The following is a 24,225-nucleotide window of genomic DNA, read 5'->3' on the forward strand; positions in this document are numbered from 1 at the left end:
CGAAGCTCGGTTTTATGTTACAATGTCGGTAGGGTCATCAGAATAAAGTCCTAATGCTGCTAAAGACAATACATAGCGTGAAACAATGTGGTAAAAAATTGAATACAAGACCTCATAAAGTTGTATGTTCAAAGGTAGATTACGAAAATGTATCTTGCATATACAAATAAGTCATTGGTTCTTATTGGAGTATATGCTAAATGTTTGATTATTGGCTGCAAGGACAAAAAGTTATAGATAAGATTAAAACAAGCTCTTATAAAATGTTGACGATAAATGTGAAGTACAGCACTTCCTAGCAATGAACGTTGAATCTGAAATAGGTAACAATGTAAATATATACGCAATATTTTGTTCCAATATGGAGAAGTTCACCAATGTGGTATCACAATGGACTGAATAGTCTAAGTGAGCCTGATACATCGGGCTGCCACCTAACCTAACCTAATATGGAATGACTGAATATGAAATCATGTTGTATAGCTATAATTATAGTCATTTTGTAATAAATAATCAAATTCCTTCATCTTATCTGTTCAGAAACGCTCAAGTCTAATAGTAAAAGATAAACAAAATGCAATTGAATAAAGTTGAAATAAGGTAAGACACAGGCTTAGGGTTGTTAAAAAAAATGTTTTATCAATATACAAATAATTCGATATTTTAGAACAAAAATAATGTAATTTCTATATGAAAATAAAAAAGGTTTTTAAAATTTTATAGAATGGTGAAAGACAGTCTGAAAAGAGTAGCAGAGAGCCGGAACATTTTGAAGAAGACGAGGAGGAAACGGACTCAGATGCTGACGACTTTATTGTAGATGACGAAGGGCGACCTATTGCAGAGAAAAAGAAGAAACGAAAACCAATTTTTACCGATGCGTAAGTTTACTATATATTCTTACAACTCAGTTACATAGTTATAAGGTTTATTTGTTAAAGTCATTATAATGCAACTGCATGTTTTTTGGAAAAAGTATGTACCTAATATCCAAAAAATTATATCTAGGTTTATAATTTTCGTATTTAACAATAGTAATTCTAGCCATCTGTTTTTTTTTTCTCTTTTGCAAACATATGTCTTTATGCAAAAGCATATACTTTTGTGGGTCAAGAGTGTCGGAGTTTATGAGTTCAAAGGGAAGGGCTGTGAAATAGAATTATAAATGTTCATATGACGGACAAATATGCCCGTTAGAATGCAGACACTACTCAATTACAAAAATTGGATTTGTCCGTACTTTCCGTTTAACATTAAACATTTCACCGCCTCACTGATGTTTTCGAAGATTTGCAAGCTGATTGAATCTATGAAAAATAACAAAATGTAAAATAGATATCTTAAAAAAATTGTTTAACTCTTTCACTACCGATGCCAACTTAGAAGGACATTCGAAAAAGACACTAAATTCTATTTTCCCACTTAGTTTCGATTTATTTCTCGATGTTATTTTAAAGTAGAGGCTTTAATCTGAATAAGCTATAAATATTGTCCATTTTTATAAACTTCTTTATGTTACAGTACAATTTTTGTACTGTATGTTTCTAGTAAATGGACATTTATACAAAAACTATAGCTGGTACTTTTACGGGTTCATTTTTGTATTTTTTCTCACATTTTGAAAGATATTATAGGCCAAATAGCGCTTATTTTCGTAAGGCCATTTGGTCACAATCAAGTTTTCAGAACAAGCTCATATAGCTCTTGAAGTAATTGAGGTAGGTTTTCAAAATGACAATTTTTGTTCTACTTGCTATTAGTACAAGTAAAAACAGAAGAATCATAAAAGTTTTTTTTTTGTATCATTAGGTTATTTCGGTAGTGAAAGGTTTATTGCAAAATACAATGGAACAGTAGCCATTTTCTGCAAACTCGTCACTTTTTAACACCAAGTATTTCTTTTACAGCTACATATAGCAGTAATCCATCTTCTGCAAAACAACATACGGTTTTTCTTATTATTTGTAGAGATTTATTTATGAGTTGTATATATTATTTTACAATACTCTTGATGGCTGACAAATTTACATGTTTCATTAACTATTTGTATGAGTGATGTACCGTTTGATGTTGGTATCTTATGCAATTGCAAAAGTATAAATCCCCAATTATTTCACTTGTATCTTTTTACGTACTGGATATTACGATGCCAAAAGTAGGAATAAAATCGAACTTAATATAACTAAAACCTTTGAGTCAATTTGGCATGGCAATCTGAAAATTTCCCCGGTGTAAATGGTTCTTGATCCGGAGCTCAAAGCGTGTAGCATATACAGAAATATCCATGTCGTCTAAATATATTTCTAAACAAAGTAAACAAATCGATCATGTTGTTTGGTTGCAAAATATTTATCCAACTCATCTCATTGTTTGATATGGCTAGGTGGTATACACCCAAATAATTTTGTTATTCATAACAGCAAAAAAAGTTTGCTAAAACTGCAGTTTTAGTTTAAATAGCACACATTTTTACTGCCGAAATAGCAGAAAAATACTGCTGAATTAGCAAACGTGTTTGCTAAACGTTTTTGACAAACATCGCTGCTGAAACAGCAAAATATGTTAGTTATATATACCTAACTTTTTCAGCTATAAGAACCTAGGACAACAAACATTTGTGGTTCACAAAGCGTGAAAATGCGATTAGCCTGAAAATATATTTCATTAAAAATGTGGTATTGTGTTGATTTCGGTTAAAATGGATGATGAGAAATTAATATCTTTCGTGAAATGCATTTAAAATGTAAAAAACAATCTTTTTTCTGCCAGTTTTTGATAGTTTGTTGATACGTTTTTTTAAGTTATCTAATCGCCAAAAAAAAATCATTCGTTGCCTTTATGTTACGGCTACGCTACATTTTTAGATGCATAACCAGGCCTTTAGACTATGTTAATGCTTCAATCGTCGAAATGAACGGACGTGTTTTTAATAGCGGATTATTTCAACGTAATAAGTACTTATTACGAATTTCAAGTGTGGTGGCAAATTAAGTCACCATGCAGCTAAATTCAAAGTCATTCTCTGGGCTGCTAACTTCAAGGCGTAGTTGATGGGTTTCAACTGAAGTTAAAAAATATGGGAAATGACCAAAGTTTGGCCCAATTAGTCGACCTGTAGACGGGTCGACAGGTTGCGATACTTTGACAAGTCGAAACTTTAGATTTCAGGAGCGCAGAAATGCCTTGCTTGTCCTAAAGAAATTAGGATCAGTCGACCCAAGTACGTTGCCGGCTAAGCAAAGCAATTCCTTAAAATTGGCGCAAGGAATTCTTGAAGCTGGAAAAAGAGAAAGATCGGCGGATCAACCGGTATCTTGCAAAAGGGATCAAAGATAGTTTGCTTCAGTCCAGTGTTGCCAGGTTAGGGGTTTTCCCCACGTTTAGGGGGATTTTTGGGAGTAAAAAAATATCTTAGACCTTATAAAGTGGAGCAATTCTAAAACAAATTCAGAACAATTCTGGCATGAAAAAGATGAGGGAAGTCAACAAGAAGATCCTAAATACAAGCAAGTATGCAATATCATTATTTTCGTTATCTTTTTTAAACGCTTCTGTTGAAAGGGCATTTTTAATATTTGCCGCAATTAAAAACAATCATATTTTAACTTTGCAGCTGAAAGCATTTTAAGAGTAAGACTGCTTGTTAAATTGATATTGTATTATTACTTCCAAAGAAAAAATAATTTCTACAGGGACGAAATTTTAAACAAACGAAATTGTCTTTTGTTATAAAGTATTTTCTTAATGAGCAACTTTTATTTTTTATTTACTTCAAAATAATTTTTTTTAGCATCAAACGAAAACTTAATTTGTCTAAAATTTCGTTTCTCAGTATATATTCAGTATATATATTTGTGTTAAATTTAAATTTTGAAGTGGTTCTTTTCACGAAATTTGGGACCCTTTTTGTACTTTTTACATTCTTAAATTTTTGGTAGTTTTTGAAAAAGGCTAAACCAATTTAGGGGTTTTTTCTTAAGATTTGGGGGGAAGAATCAAAAATCGCCTGGCAACACTGCTTCAGTGGCAAAAAACAGCCTTTTGGTGGCGATTGGTAAAGGGGAGTAGTGGACGGTATTGCTCCAAAGCATTAATGGGGGTAAATTTAGAATGCTTTGTCTGGCATCTACCTTCCTGATCCTGAATCTATTTTAAATAGACTAAAACAATCTTCCAACAGCTGATTGGAAGGTTGGCTGTTTGGTTGAAGTGGATGGACCAAGACGGCATGCAGTGTTTATATTGAACATTCAGTCTTTGCCACATCTAGCTAAGTCCCAGGGCCGGGTACGTTATGGCTTTCATTATATCCAGATGAAGGTATACAAAAGCGATCAGCCAAAGGATTCCGAAATGGACAAGCCTCTGTCAGAATCAGAGATGAGCAGATCTTTCTGCGAAGTCGAGGGAGATACCAAAAATGCAGACATGGAAGAACACAGTATGCGAGAGGAGGTTTTTACTGCCTCAAAACTCACCAAAGTTGAACCTAGGGTTATTGCGAGAGTCAGCGAGATCTGTGAAGAGGACATTCTTGATGACTCGATCGAAACGGCTGATGCGACGGTTGTTGAAAATCTTGATGATTCTACGGATCCTCCAAATAAATCTTCACTACTGTAATGCTGCATGTGCCGCCTTAAAAGTTCTCCTGAGATGATCCAACCTTCGTCGCTGAAACAGGCAAGAAGTTTTGGACGTCACCTTGGCGTCGCAAGAACTGATTGAAAAGATATCTGAGTGGCAGGTTTCAAGTGAACATAGCTTCTCAGATCATCGCTACATCAGTTTCAATTTTGATGTTTGTACCGCCAAGACCATATTTCTGCCAAATGTTAGGAAATCTGATTGGAGTAAGTATAGGGAATCGTTCAATATGATGACTCCGGAAATACCACAAACAAATATGGGCACTGTGCAAGATATCGAACAGGCAGTGAAGCGGAGTGTGAAAGATTTCCGACCAATCAGCTTATCCTCATTCCTTCTGAAGACTATGGAGAGGATGATAGATATTTATCTTAGAACTAGCGTCGATTTAAGATTGCTCAAGGGAGCCACCGTGGTGCAATGGTTAGCATGCCCGGCTTGCATACACAAGGTCGGGGGTTCGATTCCTGCTTCGACCGAACACCCAAAAAAGTTTTTCAGCGTGGATTATCCCACCTCAGTACTGCTGGTGAAATTTCTGAGTGTTTCAAAGCTTCTCTAAGTGGTTTCACTGCAATGTGGAACGCCGTTCGGACTCGGCTATAAAAAGAAGGTCCATTGTCATTGAGCTTAACATGGAATCGGGCAGCACTCAGTGATAAGAGAGAAGTTCACCAATGTGGTATCACAATGGACTGAATAGTCTAAGTGAGCCTGATACATCGGGCTGCCATCTAACCTAACCTAACCTAAGATTGCTCTCGAAACAACAGCATGCTTACTCGAAGGGCAGGTCTACTGAGACCGCATTGCATGAACTAGACAGCTTTATTGAAAGCTCACTGTCTGTCAATGAATACACAATCGTGGCTACATCGAGGGGGGCATTCAATGACGTCCACCCGAGCTCGATATTAAATGGATTGATAACTCTGAATGTTGTACAGTATGAATGTTGATCAATGTATACTTATACTTCAATGTATACTTAGAACTTCTAACGAAGAGACGTATTTCAGCCACACCAGGCCAAGCAAACATACAAAGGTATGTGAACAGAGTCACACCCCAAGGAGGAGTTTTATCACCTCTTCTTGGGAATGTTGCTATAAACAACCTTCTGAAAGAATAAAAGTGGTGGCATATGCAGGTGATTTGGCTCTAGCAGTCAGGGGAAATTCCACAATTAGGGATATTATACAAAGAGCCCTCCGGATGGTTTGGAGATGGGCGAAAGAGAATGATCTAGGAATAAATCCTGCAAAGACAGAACTAGTCATGTACTGCGAAGGTCGCAAAACTGCCACGGTTAAGCCCATTTCCTTAGGGATATTGAAATTCCCTTTGGTGAGTGTGCAAAATACCTTGGAGTTGTATTGGGCAGGAAGCTGAACTTTAAGTTGAATATAGAAGAAAGGCGAGAAAAGCTACGGTAGGGAAAAAGTGGGGACTAAACCTGAAAATTGTGCATTGGCTGTACACTGCAGTGGTTAGACCTGTAATGCTGTATGGTGTTGTGGTCTGGTGGCCGGCACTTCAGCAGCCGACAATCTTAAATAAAGTTCAGCGTATGGCGTGCTTGTGTATGTCAGGTGCATTCAGTAAGACAGGACAGATTCTTAATGTCATGCTGCATCTATAACCTTTAGATATATTGGCCAAACAGCAGCAATAATGGCTGTACGGTTGCGTGAACTATCGCAGTGGTCGGAAAAAACGCTGGGTCACAGTTCGGTCCTAAAAATAATTCCAGATGTGTCTAACGTAGTGGATTACACTCTGACGAAACAATTTTTCGACAAAAGATTTGAAACTCCCAACAGTGAGGCGTGGTGCACACAGACCCCGGGGAATAAACGATATATAGATTTCTATACTGATGGCTACAAATTCGATGGACAAGTGGGTTTCGGAGTACATTCTAGAGACCAACAAATGGTGGCATTAAACTTTATGGAACGGAATGAAAGCGATCCGTTACAATCTGGATAGCAAGTGGCAGTAAACCTGCTTATACCTAATTCTTTGGGAGTAGATTTCACATTATAACGAGTTTTTACTTTTACTATATATTTTCCAGGTCACTACAGGAAGGTCAAGATATATTTGGTGTTGATTTTGATTACGACGATTTCTCTAAATATGAGGAAGACGAATATGAGGATGACTCGGAAGGAGATGAATATGATGAAGAAGCAGGAGAAGATGATCGCGGAAGAGCTAAGAAAAAGTCAACGAAAAAAATTCCCAAAAAGACAATATTTGATTTATATGAACCAAGTGAATTAAAACGGGGTCATTTCACAGATCTTGATAACGAGATTAGGAAAACTGACATTCCAGAACGCATGCAGCTAAGACAAATTCCTGTTGTATCAGTCCCTGAAGGTTCTTCTGAGTTAGATAATGAAGCAGAATGGATATATAAACAAGCCTTCTGCAAACTACCTGTTTCTCAACATGACAATGCTGACACTAAAAGAGAAATGGCTAGGAAACCTCCCAGCACCGTAGGGAAAATAAAACAGGCCCTAGAATTTATAAGAAATCAACAACTTGAGGTTCCATTTATATCTTTCTATCGCAAAGAATACGTCAAACCAGAACTAACCACAGACGATTTGTGGAAAGTGTACTATTTTGACGAACGGTGGTGTCAATTGTTGAGCAGAAAAAACAAACTACTATTATTATTTGAGAAAATGCGCAATTATCAGATAAGCGAAATAATGAAAAAAACTGAGAGTGATTTGGCCGAAGATATTAGGGTTCTTAAAGACGACGACTTTGAACGTTTGCGTGACGTTCAAACTATGGAAGAATTAAAGGATGTACACTTGCATTTTCTGTTATATTATTCCCACGATATCCCGAAGATGCAAGAAGAAGAACGTCGGAAAGAGAAAGAGTTACGCAGACAAAATAAAAGGGAACAACGACGTCAAAATGCTGAAAGTAATGAAGTGGACGAGCAAGATGTAGAAGTTAATTCAGACGATGATAACAACGACTCTGACGTTCACGAAGAACACTTAAAACAGGCTAAAGATTCGGGGCCGTATGCAATGTGTCGTAAAGCAGGCATTTGTGGATTCGCCAAACACTTCGGTCTACAGCCGGAACAATTCGCTGAAAACATTCGTGATAGCTACCAAAGGCATGAAGTGGATCAAGAAGTTATAACTCCAACGGATCTTGCAAAGCAGTATTTATGTCCAAAATTTATGACAATAGATGAAGTTTTTCATGCCGCGAAATTTGTTGTTGCCAGACAATTATCAAAGGAGCCTCTGTTGAGAAAAACGATTCGCGAAGTCTACTTCGAAAGAGCAAGAATTAATGTGCGTCCAACAAAGCAAGGGATTAAAGAAATAGATGAAAATCATGCATGCTACCCTATGAAATATTTAAAGAATAAACCAATTCGTGATCTATCGGGAGAACAATTTCTCAGACTAGTAATGGCTGAGGATGACAACCTCATTACTCTTGATATTGTCGACGAAATCGAAGGAAATACCTCTGCGTCATACATAGAGGAAGCAAAACAACTATATCAGCGCGATGAGTTTTCAAAAGTTGTACAGGAATGGAACACTCTTCGTGGTGAATGTGTAGAGTTAGCTCTTAAGAAAATGGTGATACCAGATCTGAAAAAAGAATTGAAACGCATTGTACTAGCTGAATCAAAGGAGTTTGTACTTAAAACGTGTTCTAAAAAGTTAGCCAACTGGTTGAAAGTCGCGCCGTTTCGCCCAGATTTTTCTGATGAGTATACGTTCGATGATTGGGGTGCGGTAAAAGGTATTCGTGCACTGGGACTAGCATACGTCCCCGATTATACGCAAGCTGCTTTTTGTGCCATTACAAGCCCTGAAGGCGATGTCAGTGACTACCTACGGTTACCTCATATTCTGAAACGAAAATCTTCTCATAGAGCGGACGAGAAATCACTAAAGTTATCAGATTTGAATAATTTGAAGGAATTTATAAGAAGCAAAAGACCGCATGTAGTCGCTATCGGCGGCGAGTCCAGGGAGGCCCAAATGATACAAGCGGACATACAACAAATAATTAAAGAATTAGTTGATGAAGACCAATTTCCAAGTATTGCGGTGGAAATAATTGATAATGAACTTGCAAAAATATATGCAAACTCTAACAAAGCTGCTTCGGATTTCAAAGAATATCCAACTCTGCTTAAGCAGGCAGTATCATTGGCAAGAAAGATACAAGACCCGTTATTAGAATATTCCCAATTGTGTGGTCCAGATGAGGAAATATTGTGTTTGCGCTATCATTCCTTGCAAAATCAATTACCTAAAGAGGAGTTATTGGAACATCTATATATTGAATTCATTAATCAAACAAATGAAGTTGGTGTTGATATTAATATGGCGGTCCAAAATTCTTATACATTAAATTTAGTACAATTTATATGTGGCTTAGGCCCAAGAAAAGGCTTGGCCCTTGTTAAAATTCTCAAGCAATCCAATCAACGCCTAGAAAACAGAACACAATTGGTCACGTTATGTCATCTAGGTCCCAAAGTTTTTATAAATTGTTCAGGGTTTATTAAAATCGATACCAGTTCTCTCGGGGATAGCACTGAAGCCTATGTGGAGGTTCTTGATGGATCAAGGGTTCATCCAGAAACTTATGAATGGGCTCGCAAAATGGCAATTGATGCAATGGAGTATGACGATGAAGAAACTAACCCAGCTGGTGCATTAGAAGAAATATTGGAAAGTCCAGAAAGACTTAAAGACCTTGATCTGGATGCATTTGCTGTAGAGCTTGAACGTCAGGGATTTGGCAACAAAAGTATAACCTTGTACGACATAAGATCGGAGTTGAATTCATTATACAAGGATTTCAGAGTTCCATATCGTTCAGCCAATGCAGAAGAATTGTTTGATATGTTAACTAAAGAAACGCCAGAATCATTTTATGTTGGTAAAATGGTACTGGTAACCGTTGCTGGAATTTCCCATCGTAAGCCACAGGGTGAACAATTGGATCAAGCAAATCCCGTACGAAATGATGACACAGGTAATTGGCAATGCCCATTTTGTCTCAAAGATGATTTCCCCGAATTATCGGAGGTATGGAACCATTTTGATGCAGGTGCTTGTCCTGGACAAGCAACCGGAATAAAGGTTAGACTTGATAATGGTTTATCTGGGTTTATTCACATAAAAAATTTATCTGATAAACACGTCAAAAACCCTGAAGAAAGGGTTCAAGCTGGTCAGGCCATTCATGTTAGGATTATCAAAATTGACGTTGACCGATTCTCCGTTGATTGCTCATCTAAAAGTTCAGATCTAATGGATAAAAACCACGAATGGCGACCTCGACGTGATCCTTTTTACGATTACGATCTAGAGGAACTAGATAACACTAAGGAAAAAGATCAGAAACAAATTCGAACTAAGCAACAATACGTTAAGCGTGTTATCATACATCCTTCTTTTCATAACAAATCTTATGGCGAAGTTGTAAAAATAATGGAAACAATGGATCAAGGTGAGGTAATCGTTCGACCATCAAGTAAAGGTTCTGATCATTTAACTGTTACATGGAAAGTCACCAAGGATATTTATCAACATATAGATGTTCGCGAAGAAGGAAAAGAAAATGCTTTCAGTTTAGGGCAAAGTTTATTGATTGGAAACGAAGAATTCGAAGACTTAGATGAAATTATTGCCAGGCATGTCAATCCCATGGCAGCTTGTGCAAGGGAATTGCTTTCTTACAAATATTATCGCGATACAGGAGGCGGACTAAAAGATAAAATGGAGGAAATGCTGAAAGAGGAGAAAGCTAAAGATCCCAGAAAAATTCACTACTTTATTTCAGCATCTAGGAACTACCCTGGAAAATTTTTACTGTCATACTTGCCAAAAAATAAATGTCGGCATGAATATGTTACCGTAGTTCCGGATGGATTTCGGTTTAGAGGTCAAATATTTGACAACTTAAATAGTTTTCTTAAATGGTTCAAGGACCACTACTCTGATCCTATAGTGTCAAATACACCGGCGTCCACACCTCATATTAATTCAATATCACGAATTAGCAACAGTGGGTACGATACACCTCGCATCACCGATTCTAGATCTTCTCATCAAATACCACAAAGTGTTTCCGCCCACACACCTCATTTCTCTAGTACTCCCGGCTATCACGGTGGTTATGTTAATACGCCTTACACACCTAGTGGGCAAACGCCGTTTATGACTCCGTATACAACTCCACACTCATCGCAAACTCCTCGGTATGGTAGTACGACACCGAGCCCAAGTTCTTCGACTTCAAATTTGGTATATGGTCAATCTAATAATTCGAGAAACTCAAAAGAAACATCTTACCGAGGGGGCTCCCAAAAATATGATGGAAATTCTTACAACAAGAACAACCGTTCTCATCGATCCAACGAAAATCTTGAGTGGCAAATTGCGTCCGATTCGTGGGCGAGGCATAAACGCGTAAATCCTAGCATATCTGGAAGCCGCCCTGTTGCAGCTGATTCTATAAGATCTGCGAATTTCGGTATGCCTCCTCCTAGTAATGAATATTCGAATCCAACACCTCAGTATATAGAAGTGAACCGAGCGCGACCAGTAGACTATCAGCGAAGCCCTAGATCTATACGGAGTACTCCGCGCACGAATACCTCTCCACATTCTATGAATTTGGGTGATTCTACTCCACTCTATGATGAAAACTAACTAAACTACAATAATTATGTTGTAATTTTGCATTCTAAAAATATGGTCTAATATATAACATATTGCATAAATTCATAGACGAATTGACAAAGTGACTCGTTTTTCTAAGGAAATTTTTCGCTTAGGGCCAGTACTAAGTTCGTGCTTCACTAGTGAAAACCAAAATTGCAATCAAAAAATAACCATAAAGATTCGGCTTTTATTGGTTAAACCTAATATAAGTTGAAGGGACCGGTCCAAATTACCAATTATTTTCTTAACAGAGTAAGGAAAAGTAACCGTGAAAATTTTACATTTTCTCTTGTCTAATATGAACTTAGTACCGCCCTTTACGAAGAAAATGTTTATGTAGTACTAACAATAATTATAGTTTATGTGTAAATAAAGTACTCCGACGTCCTATCATATGTTTAAACAATATATTTTAGATGAAACTGATGGTGCAAAGGTACCGCAAGGACAATTGTCATATTTAAAACGTTACAATGTATAGGTGAGTAATTTACATTTCTAAGTGTGTTATTACATTTTTTACTCTGTGGTAGCGATATCTGAGTTCTATAAATCTCTGGGGAAAGAGTTCCGGGTCCTTATGTTATGTTACTTTGTTTTCTTAATCAAAAATTACCAGCAATATCTTCCAAATATGAATTATTCACTGCAAAACCAAACATTATTATGGTTGTTGGTTTGCATCACACCCTTAAGATCAAAATAAGTTTATCACAGCAAAGAGAGCGTATGTAATCAACTGCTTTCTCAATTAATAAAAAGAATAACAAATTGCACGATGAAATTATGGAGAAGCCTTCGGCATCAGCTAAGGGGGAAAGAGAAGATTCACAGCTAGAGAAAAAATCGAAAACCACATCGACTGAATAAATGTACTTCGCAAGATGATATGTTACAATAAATGAAATATATGTTTAAAGACAGTGCACCTCTTGCGAAAAATTTTGTTTCCATAAGAAATGCATTGCCAAATGGAAAAAAGTGATAGTTTTTCAGATAGTGACAACAATATACCATTTTCCGTCAAGGAATTACAATAGATTTTAGTGTGTAAATAGGGCTATTTCTTTTAGCACTGGGTACCTTAAGCAGTCACGGACTCTTATTGGCATCGTTCTAAATTTATCTTTGTAGTTACTTGGCGTGGTACAGCTTCTCAATAGTGGCGGCACTTTTGCGACGAGTTTTGAATATCGTATGAAGGGGCTCTTATTGGCGTCTAAATTTATCTAAAAAGGCACCTAATAATTGCACTCTTGCGCTACTTTTTTGTAATAACTTGGCGTGATGCAACATTTTAATAGTGACGGCACGTTTGCGACGAGTTTTGGACCTCATATATGACGTGTTTCTCAGAAGTGCCGTCAAATTCAAAAAATGGCGGGAAAGATCACCTTATACAGCGTTCTCACCAAGCATGTTTTGGGGTTTGAAATGTTTTCCCTTTATAAGCATTTCAAAACGAGTCGTTTTCCCCCATATAAAAGTCATGTCCAAAACACAAGTTTTCCTCAAAAACACGTCAATTTTAGAATGTGAACCCACCTAATTTGGAATATACCCCTAATATACCTTTTTCAAATAAATATGTCAAACTATTGAAATAGTTTTTATAGAAAAAAAGGAATAAACAAAGGCTTTGAAGAACATGGACATGCGAAAATAACTTGAAATTTTTTCCCTTTTCGCTCTTGGTAAGTACCCTGCCAACATTTTTTGAATTTGGGGACTCTTGAGAATCCCCACTACGTCGAAAACAATCATATACGACATCAAAAACTCGTCGGAAAAGCGCCGTCACTATTGAGAAGTTGTACCACGCCAAGTTACTACAAAAATGTTTCGCATGAGTGCAATTATTAGGTGCCTTTATAGATCAATTTAGAACGACGCCAATAAGGGACCCTCCAAACAATCAGAAAAAGTGCATTTTAAGATAGTTGTAAAATAATCATTGTGGTCGAGTAAAACACGTTTGTTTAGATATTTATTAATTTGATTAAACATTTACAAATTCTTAAAAATATAACATTTATACCACTATCACATTACATTTAACATAATTTTTGGCATTAATGATGATGTTGAGTTACAAGTAGCGAGTTACATGTTGCTGCGTCTATCAACCAGTGTTTTTATTCCATGGAGGCAGCGTGTCTGTAAAATATCTGAAAAACAATCACTTTATTCCATTTGGAAAATCACCAAATTGTTCACCAATATACCTTTCACAATTTTAAACGTATAATCTATGTTTTCAGAACTTTATTTTCGTTTTTATTTAATTAAAATATAACAAGCTGGTTGCGCTTGGCGTTTCACAAAAAAAATGGCTTTTTTAACAGTAGGGATGGCAAATTACTTGCATGTACTTTTTGATGTACCTTTTCATGATGGTTGAAGTGACATTTACGAGTCTGTGGTAACGATGAGGTTGAAATGGAACTTTGAAATGCTGGCAGGGTATTTGAAGATACATTGCATATATGTGAATTTCGAGTAAATGTGAATTTATAGTTTCCATGGTAACTGTCAATCTAAAATATCTCAAGTCGGTGTGAACGGTGAAATGTTTTGGAAAAACGAATGAGGAAAACGAGTCAGTGGGAACATAGCATTACCCGGTCGGTTAAACACTACGAAGCAACACGTTGCGACAAATCTGCTGGTATAAGGTCATGTTCGCTTGTTGCGGGGACATGTTGGCATAAAATCAAAACAACATTGAGTTTTTCTGTTTGGGAGACACATGTTCGCCAAACAATATCAAAAACAAATCTATTTTCATAATAAAAACAACATTTCTGCAATAAAGTTAATGACGTATCGCCAATTCTGGTTGGAGTTTGTAGAAATTTATAAATCTAAAACAGAATTGTGGCAAAAACGTCGAAAAATTATACTTCCATTCAATGGAAACTTGGCGGGAAGTATTTTGAAATTCATCTAATAAAATATTTAATATGGATTACTACTAGAAGCATTGTTTTGCCATATATCCGTATTTTTATTGTTTTATTACATTTTTTTTTATTAATAAATGGCTTCACCAAAAACTTTTCGTCAACCGTCATTATTTATGTTTCTTCTTATTTTTTTCATGTTGTTGCCATATTTATCCGAGCAGTGTAAAGGCCGGAGTATAACTATTCAACCGTCGAACGGAACGGACGCGGATAAACTTATCGTAATAGGTACCTACTAAGAATTTCAAGTGTGGTGGGATATTAAGCCACAATGCAGAGAAATTCAAAGTCATCCACTGGGTTGCTAACTTCAGGGCCCAGTGGACGGGTATCGACTGGAGTTATAAATTTGGGCAATGACCAAGAGTTAGGCCCAATTAGTCGACCTGTAGACGGGTCGACAGGTGGCGACACTCTGACAAGTCGAACTTTTTCTAAGGTAACGACATCAAAAGGAGGTAATTCCTCACGAAAGAGATTCAAGGAACGCAGAAATGCTTTGTTTATCCTAAAGGAGTTAGGATCACTCGACCCAAGCACGCTGTCGGCTAAACAAAGCGATTCCTTAAAATGGTCTCAAGGAATTCTTGAGACTGGAAAAAGGGAACGATCACCGGATGAGCTGCCGTCCTCCAAAAGGGATCAAAGATCGTTTTCCTCAGTTGCTAAAGACAGCCTTGTGATGGCTATCATTAATAAAGGAGCATTGGACGGTATGGTTCCAAAGCAAAAATGGGGGGGGGGGGAATTGAGAATGCTCTGTCTGTGGTCTACTCACAGGTGCTGGAAAAGTTTCCCGTCACAGATCCTCGACACCAAGAGGCTGGTTGGTATCAAAGACGATTTAAGCTAGTCACATTTGAGGACCAGAGGTCTATAGAATGTTTTAAAGCTGCTCTGATACTAATTGGTGAAGATTGGGAAAGAGCTGCTCTAGAGTTATTCGAGAAGACATACCGGCTAGACCTAGAGCACATGCGTACGTATCCACGCAAACCCTTCTGACCCTGAATCTATTTTAAATAGGCTGAAACGATGCAATCCAGATCTTCCAACAGCTGATTGGAAGGTTGGCCATTTGGATGAAGTGGATGGACCAAGACGTCACAACAATAATTTAAATAAATTATAATAAGCTAGTTGCGCTTGGCGTTTCAAAATATAAAATGGCTTTCTACCAATAGTGATGGCAAAATACTTTCATGTACTTTGTGATATGCTTCCCCCATCACAGTTGGCGATTGTTGTAGTGACATTTACGAGTCTGTGGTAGCGATGAGGATGAAATGGAACTTTGAAATGCTGGCAAGGTACATACTCGTAGCCCTTTATTTGAAAAAAGAAGAAGAATGTGCATTTACTTATTTTAGAATATAATCACCCTTATTCCTGAAGTCGCCCTCGCTCTCGCCGTCGCTTTTTGTCGTCTGTCGCTTTTAAGTCGTCTCGTCATTCATTTGGTATTCCTGCGAAGTGGCGACGACTACTTTTTGTACCAATTACAATACTCGGTAATAAAAGGCCGATATCACTAGAAAACAATCAGCTGATGTGCAAAAAAAATTTTAATTTTTTCGGTTTAAAATATTTTTATTTCTGACGCAATTCTAAGTCGGAAAATCAAGAAAAAAACATTTAATTTGACGCGGAAAAATGTGGATATATATATCCGAGGACAGTTAAAGCTTCCAAAACTACAAAAATGGCGACGACGCTGAGATCAATGGCACAAGGATCATCGTGAAAGAAAACAATCAGCTGATGTGCAAAACTGAATTTTAATTATTTGCGTTTAAAATGCTCTTTGTTTGTAATCCAATGTTGACTTGGAAAATCAAAATAAATGATAAATTTGACTCGGGAAATGATTTAGATATCTACATTAGGACAATAACAACATCCGGCATATACAATTGGAACGACGTTGACATTATGTGTCCAAGGATCATTCAAAGTTCGACACAATTGTTACCTAAGTTTGGTGCTAAATAAAATACATTGGTCTTGAAGGATTTCTATTAAAAATAAATGGAATTGAAAATTACTTTAATTGTACAATGTTCTTTTCTATGATTTGAATGTGATGACCATAACTGCTATATATACTGATTTTTCCCCCATTTTTTGTAATTGTTGAAGATTAGTCACTTTACCTCTTACCAATTTCCATTTTTTACATTTATTTTTCAATTGTTCTATTAATAAAGTCTAAAAAACTTCTTCAAAAATTAAACGCTAAACTCGTCGCTGGTAAATTTAATGGCGACAAAAAGCGACGATGTTGGCGACAGAAAGCGACACCAGGAATACCGATTTTCTTCGATAGCAGAATATATCGACGAACTGAATACCAATTAGTGGCGACTGACGAAAAGCGACGGCGAGGACGACTTCAGGAATAAGGGCGAATTTGTTATTGAAAAAATACAATACAAATTTAACAAATACCCTGCCAGCATTTCAAAGTTCCATTTCAACCTCATCGTTACCACAGACTCGTAAATGTCACTTCAACCATCATGAAAAGGTACATCAAAAAGTACATGCAAGTAATTTGCCATCCCTACTGTTAAAAAAGCCATTTTTTTTTGTGAAACGCCAAGCGCAACCAGCTTGTTATATTTTAATTAAATAAAAACGAAAATAAAGTTCTGAAAACATAGATTATACGTTTAAAATTGTGAAAGGTATATTGGTGAACAATTTGGTGATTTTCCAAATGGAATAAAGTGATTGTTTTTCAGATATTTTACAGACACGCTGCCTCCATGGAATAAAAACACTGGTTGATAGACGCAGCAACATGTAACTCGCTACTTGTAACTCAACATCATCATTAATGCCAAAAATTATGTTAAATGTAATGTGATAGTGGTATAAATGTTATATTTTTAAGAATTTGTAAATGTTTAATCAAATTAATAAATATCTAAACAAACGTGTTTTACTCGACCACAATGATTCTTTTACAACTATCTTAAAATGCACTTTTTCTGATTGTTTGGAGGGTCCCTTATTGGCGTCGTTCTAAATTGATCTATAAAGGCACCTAATAATTGCACTCATGCGAAACATTTTTGTAGTAACTTGGCGTGGTACAACTTCTCAATAGTGACGGCGCTTTTCCGACGAGTTTTTGATGTCGTATATGATTGTTTTCGACGTAGTGGGGATTCTCAAAAGAGTCCCCCAAATTCAAAAAATGTTGGCAGGGATAAGCTTCATTATATCAAACCAATATTTTATTTATATTCACCCTTATTTCTGAAGTCGCTTTTAAGTCGTCTCGTGATTCATTTGTATTCCTGTAGAGTGGCGACGACAACGATTACTTTTTGTACCAATTACTATACTCGGTAGTTAATGGCCAATATCACTAGAAAACAATCAGCTGATGTGCAACAAATTAATTAAATTTTTTCGGTTTAAAATATTTTTATTTCTGTCGCAATTTTAAATCGGAAAATAAAAAAATCACGCCTGTTCTGGGTCGCACCGCATTGTACACCACACTATACACTTTCTACACACCACACAGAAAGTTAGGTGTTCTGGCTCACACGTGAGACCACTTCTTTCGGACTTCTAATCGAAAATTTTAAACAGATGACTTTTTCTGCAATGCATTTTATTTGCAGACCAAAACTATAAACTAGACATACTTTACCGATAATCTATACCAAATAATTGTGGTTTCACACCTTTTAACTTATAAAATATTTGCAATAATATTGCAAAAAATGTTTGATAGTGACGGCTCAGAAGTATATTGGCTGCGTTAGCTTTTGTCAATAAGCTCTGCCAAAAATACTTTGCAGAAGTGAAGATGCCATATTTTTCATGCAATATATTTGGTGAACTTCACTTTTATTAGCACATTGATTTTGTAGAATTGATTCTGGAAGTGCCATCTATTTTCATTAAGAAACTAGGATTTGTTTAGGAAAGCAGACGTTATTCATAAAAATCAATCAAAATTTAGCTTTAAACTTTTTTGTTTAACTTTTAAAAATTGTGGCAACATTACAGTTTCGAACACACTGAACAACAGCTGACTAAAAACAACCCCCAAATTTACACACCAGTGAGAAGAAATTTTGTTTCAAATTTTAGATGGATTTTTTAAATCGTGTTTTGTGCCATATATAAGCGAATTTAATGTTCGTGTACAGTTTACATATCTGTGACGGTGTAAAGTGTAGTCCAGAACACCTTTTAAGTGTGACACCACACAAAAATTATACATGTATGTACCTGTTCAAAATAAATATCTTTTGAACATGAATGTGATAACGGCGACAATAAAAATATCTTATGGCGATTTCGATTGGGAAAAACGGTGCAACATTCTCTAAATTGATTGCAAAATATGAAATACACTGTCATAGCTTCTGCATCCTGTATCGCTTGCAATATTATGAATTAAAAATGTTTTTCATTACTTTTTATTGAAATATTGCTGTTCTCATTAGATAGAGATTAGAGACGCATTTGTTTACTTAGGATCGCCATAAAATCATTGTACTAGCTGATAAGAGCGCATGTGTGTGGGATCTTAATGTAACAAAATAGATAAGAGATAGCTGTGTGCGACGATCAGTTGGTCTGATGCACAGGCAGTTTAGTTTGTAAGCAGCGTTGCCAGAATTGTTTCACCAAAAACCGCTAGATTTGTCCAAAAAACTAGCCAAAAAAAGCTAAAAAATGTTAAAAAATAGCTAGAAAAAAAGCTAAATTTTTTTTTGTATCAAAAGTCACATTTTTGATTGAAATTTAACAAACTTTATGGCTTTATTTCACTTAAAATGCACATTATTTAAATTGTATTCATTTTATTTTCATTACTGTGAGACTGTAAGAAAATCTAAGTTATATTAGCTATGTTTGCGTACTCGATACATTTTGATTACTATCACAAATTTTTACTGGAAGTCCTTCGTTTATATTTCCTAGTAAAACATTTTTCCCAGTAAACTTGCGATTATCAGCTAGTTAATCATCAACAAGTCCAATATGCGATATATTGCACAAAGTCACATAGAACTGCATTAGAAAATATCAATATATTTCGTTTTAACTGAATTAATGATAAAGTCATGAACGTGTACACTTCTCCTAATATTACCCAAGAGAATAAAACCCATTCTAACTGTCTTGCAAGTTTATACTGAATAACTTTTATTCGAAAATTTCCCATACAAATATATTGTTGTTGTCCAATTTTCGTAAATGTAAATCCTTTCCATTAATAAATAGCAGATTTGTTTTGATCTTATCACTACGAATTTTTTTATTGCATTTTATTATGTTAAAAAATAATACCACATTCAAAACTTTATTATTAATTTATTTATTATTATTATATAATTTCTATGTTCGGTTCCAAAGATTTTGTACACTAATGATTTTGGTATTGATTCCGAGTCAAATTTGAATTTATTCGTTTTTTTCAGCTTTTTTTTTTCATGAGCTATCATGCTTTAAAAACGTGCTAACGACAACTTAAATTTCCATATTCAGACTCGACTTTAAGTAGAAATTATTCTATGTTACGTTTTTAAAATAAAATGTTAAAAAACCTCTTCTATTTTTGAACGCTATTTTGGTTTGTGGTCAAGATACAAAAACTCCACATATTTAAAGCCTATTTCATGTTTCATGAAAAGATACATATTTGTATTTGTTAACTATAAGGACAACACGACTTTATCGGCTTTTGGACAAGGAAAACAGTTTATATAAGAGAAATTCACCAATGCTTTATAACCAAAATTCGCGTTCATATTTTAAGGATATGAAATCTTCGGCCTCACGAAAATATTTGTTCAGTGTACAAAGCAATTCACATTTCACAATTCAGATAAAAACGAAGTCTTATCCATATTTCAATAGGAACACGTCGAAAATAAAAAAAGCCAAAAATAGCTAAAAGGGTCATGAAAAAAAGCCAGAAAAAAAGCTTAAAGCTAAATGCATTTTTTTCCCGCTAAACGTCTTCAAAAAAAGCCAAATCTAGCGGGAAAAAAGCTAAATTGGCAACGCTGTTTGTAAGTGTATATAAGGAAGAATATTTTTGTACATAAATGAGTATCAAAAGAATACTCGCCTAGTTTGGTTTATTAAGCAAAGATTTGGACCTTCGAACCGGATAATTGATTAATATAAAACTGAGTTTTCCCCACCAGAGGTAAGAAACTCAGTTAATCCAAAAATTCCTCTGATATAAACTATATCAGAGAAGAAGCGTTCCCGTGGCTTCAAAACGGAACAGAAAAATAACTTTCCTCTGAGAAAAAGATCAGAGAAGGAAAACAAAAATCCAAAAGCCAAAAGGGCGGAGTGCGGAAGGAAAATTAAAATAAAACATAAACGCCAAAAGGGCAAATAAAAAATAAACGCCAAAGGGGCTGTTCAAGAACGCAGCTTCATTATATCATTACGCTGCTATATTATATAGCATAAATATAATTAACATTAAACCCATAGTAAACAGCATTTACGCTGCTATATTATAAAGCATATATATTTAAATATTATTTGCATTGTAAGCAGCAGAAGCCAATAGCCGACCAATTTAAATAAAGAATGTAATTTCACCGTCAACAATTGGACAGGTTGTCGACTTCTGCTGCACTAGTTCATTAACACTAATATACTAAGTCAGCATAAATATTATTTAAGTCATTGACATAGCATAGGCTAGATATACGGTACGTGTTAACTTAGTATATCGATTAATCATCAGTTATTTAGTATAAATAACGTGAATGAAATAAAACATTATGCTAGAACAAATTTGCATTCTACATCATTAAAATCAACAAACGGTTCAAGTACCCTATGTCCCATCTACAACTGTTCTTGTTTTGTACTTGAACAATATTAGGAAAAGAAGAGTATTACACAAAAAAAAGGAGATTTAATTGCTCAATGGAAAGCCTTTGACACAGCGGAATATATCATACGCAACAACCCGATGTTGAGCGAAGATGACCCGTATATTGTCGAAGACATCCATAAATCAATAGGAATCGTATACAATAGAACTATTGAGGAAGTAGAGCAGCTAATTAAAGGTCTGAGCAGGCAAACGAAGCCATTGCCAGCAGAACGATGAGCAGGCAGCCCATCCGCATCCACTTCATCATTGCTAGTAGATCAAGGAGCTGGTTCACCCCCATGCAACCAATCTTCATCATGGTCCAGCAGTACAAACAACATTCATGGATTGATAAGACGTCAAGATTTGTCTTCACCACCGATATTGAAAAAATGTATCGTCAGATTCTCGTGGACGAACGAGACAGGAACCTTCAACTCATTTTATGGAGGGATAATCCAGGGGAGCCTGTACGACATTTTCAACTAAACACCGTCACTTATGGAACATCATCAGCTCCCTATCTGGCGACAAGATGTCTACAGAGGCTAGCGACTATCAGGATGGACAAATATCCGCTTGGCGCAACGATCCTGAGGCAGGACTTTTACGTCGATGACGGAATGAGCGGTTCAGATAGTTTAGTAACAGCTAAGGAAATGCAATCTCAACTCACCTCCTTACTTAAGGAAGCCGGCTTCAAGTTGCGGAAGTGGTGTGAAAACCATCGCCAACTCCTCCAAGACATACCGCAAGATGATCAAGAAGTCAACCTTGATTTTGGAAACGCGTCAATCAAGGTATTGGGACTAATATGGAGCCCAGCATCGGATCAATTCTGCCTTAGGGCAAATCTTCAGCCAGTCTCAGTGATAACAAAGCGATCTGTCATATCAGATGTAGCACGAATCTACGATCCGTTGGGTATAGCAGGCCCAGTCGTAGTTGCAGCCAAGATATTCATTCAACAACTTTGGGAGGATCAGATATCTTGGGATGATGAACTCCCTGAAGATCGAACAACAAAATGGCACGCCTTTCGTAAAGCACTGAATATGTTAGACAACACCCACATCCCACGCCACGTTTTCGACGGTCAAACTGCGCAGCACATTCAAATGCATGTCTTTGTGGACGCATCAGAAAAGGCTTATGGAGCCGCAATTTACATTCGATCTAAACTCCCAAATAAAAGGATAATCGTCCGGCTGTTGTGCGCCAAATCCAGAGTTGCGCCTCTCCTCTGCCAAGGCTAGAACTTTGCACAGCACTTCTAGGAGCAGAACTGGCCAACAAAACAAAAAATGAACTAAGATACGAAGACAAACAGCTCTTCTTCTGGTCTGATTCCGAAATTGTCTTGCATTGGATAAATTCGGCATCATCATCACTCAAAACTTTTGTGGCTAACCGAATCAGCAAAATACAAGACCTCACCATCAACAGTCAATGGAGACACTTCGACTCCAAAAACAATCCCGCAGACTTAATCTCCAGACATGGATAGATACCGTATGCGTGAGGAGGCTTCTACTGCCTCAGAACTCACCAAAGTTGAACCTATGGTTATTGCGAGAGTCACCGATATCTCTGAAGAGGACATTCTTGATGACTCGATTGAATCGGCTGATGTGACGGTTGTTGAAAATCTCGATGGTCCTACGGATCCTCCAGATAAATCTTCATCATTGTAAGGCTGCATGTGCTGCCTTAAAAGTTCTCCTGATGAAAGGGGACATAGACATAGTTCTTATTCAAGAACCATATGTTTATAGAAACAAAATATATAAATTAAGTACTCCGGGATTCAAACTATTGCAGTATACTGGTAATGATGTAATTCGAGCCTGTATAATTGCTAAAAACGAGCTTAACTTGTTTCTGCTTCCTTCAATGTGCAATGCAGACACTGTCGTTGCCAATTTAGAAATAGCCAAATGCAAATATTGGGTATCTTCGGTCTATATGGGACATGACAGGGAGATGCCTCCATGTGCCGTTAAGACCTTAGTTGAGGAGTCACGAAACTCATTATGGGATGCGATGCGAATGCGCATCATAGTATATGGGGAAGTAGTGATACTAATGCAAGGGGAGAGTCGCTAATAGAGTTTATTTTGCGTACTAATCTGGTAGTTTGCAACAAGGGAGATGCCCCAACCTTTGTCACTAAAAACAGGCAAGAGGTTTTGGACATCACCTTGGCCTCGCAAGAACTGAATGAAATGATATCCGAGTGGCATGTTTTAAGTGAACACAGCTTCTCAGATCATCGCTACATCAGTTTCAAATTTGATGTTCATACCACCAAGACCATATTTCCGCCAAATGTTAGGAAAGCTGACTGGAATAGGTATAGGGAATCGTTCAATATGATGATACCGGAAATACCAGAGACAAATATGAGCAATGTGTAAGATATCGAACACGCAGTGGAGAGGATTACTAAGGCCTTCAACATTTCACTGAAAGCTGCATGCCCTAAAGGGAAGCCAAGGGGGAAAAATCGACCACCATGGTGGTCTACGGAGTTAGGTAATATGAGGAAATCGTGCAGGAAGCTCTTTAACAAAGCAAAGTCCACCAGAGCTCCTGTGGATTGGGACGCTTACAAGAAGAATCTGAGAGGATACAAGCGAGAACTGAGAAAGGCTCAGCATAACTCTTGGAATGATTACTGCAGCAGCATTGAGAATACGTCCGAGGCTTCCAGACTACGGAAGGTGCTAGCATCCACGAGCTCCGCTCCAGGTTTCATTAAAACATCGGAGGGCAATTGAACAACGTCCAGTGAGGAGACGCTGGAGGTACTATTGGACACACATTTTCCCGAAAATCAGACGGTTGAACCATGCACTGGCGGTGCCACAGTGGCTCAGCGGTCGTTTCCTATCGAGGAAATTGTATCAGAATCTAGAATAAAATGGGCGTTAAATAGCTTTGGATCATTCAAATCCCCCGGACCTGATGGAATTACTCCGGC

General features: G+C 36.7%; 2 protein-coding genes and 1 long non-coding RNA gene across 3 annotated transcripts in view; 2 read left to right on the forward strand and 1 right to left on the reverse strand.

Moving 5' to 3' along the window:
• The window catches only part of Spt6 (transcription elongation factor Spt6), a gene marked incomplete in the record, with an annotated part of 87,327 nt that extends 75,525 nt beyond the window's left edge, over nt 1-11,802 (forward strand). Inside the window, 2 exon segments of the mRNA XM_075299347.1 lie at nt 724-881; nt 6,731-11,802. Coding sequence (XP_075155462.1) covers nt 724-881; nt 6,731-11,384 — 4,812 coding nt within the window.
• Nucleotides 11,803-13,350: 1,548 nt separating this feature from the next.
• On the reverse strand, nt 13,351-14,086 carry LOC142228825 (uncharacterized). Its single transcript, XR_012720275.1, has 2 exons — nt 13,622-14,086; nt 13,351-13,564 (listed from the first exon to the last, which is right to left on the reverse strand). It is a non-coding gene; the product is annotated as an uncharacterized LOC142228825 (long non-coding RNA).
• A 7,473-nt stretch (nt 14,087-21,559) lies between these two features.
• On the forward strand, nt 21,560-22,749 carry LOC142230897 (uncharacterized). The gene is made up of 2 exons (XM_075301515.1): nt 21,560-22,366; nt 22,438-22,749. The coding sequence occupies exons 1-2, from the start codon at nt 21,560-21,562 to the stop codon at nt 22,747-22,749; spliced, it is 1,119 nt and encodes a 372-aa protein (XP_075157630.1).
• Nucleotides 22,750-24,225: the final 1,476 nt, after the last annotated feature.

The sequence above is a fragment of the Haematobia irritans genome, chromosome 3, assembly GCF_050003625.1.
Source record: "Haematobia irritans isolate KBUSLIRL chromosome 3, ASM5000362v1, whole genome shotgun sequence".
In the NCBI taxonomy this organism is placed as follows: domain Eukaryota; kingdom Metazoa; phylum Arthropoda; class Insecta; order Diptera; family Muscidae; genus Haematobia; species Haematobia irritans.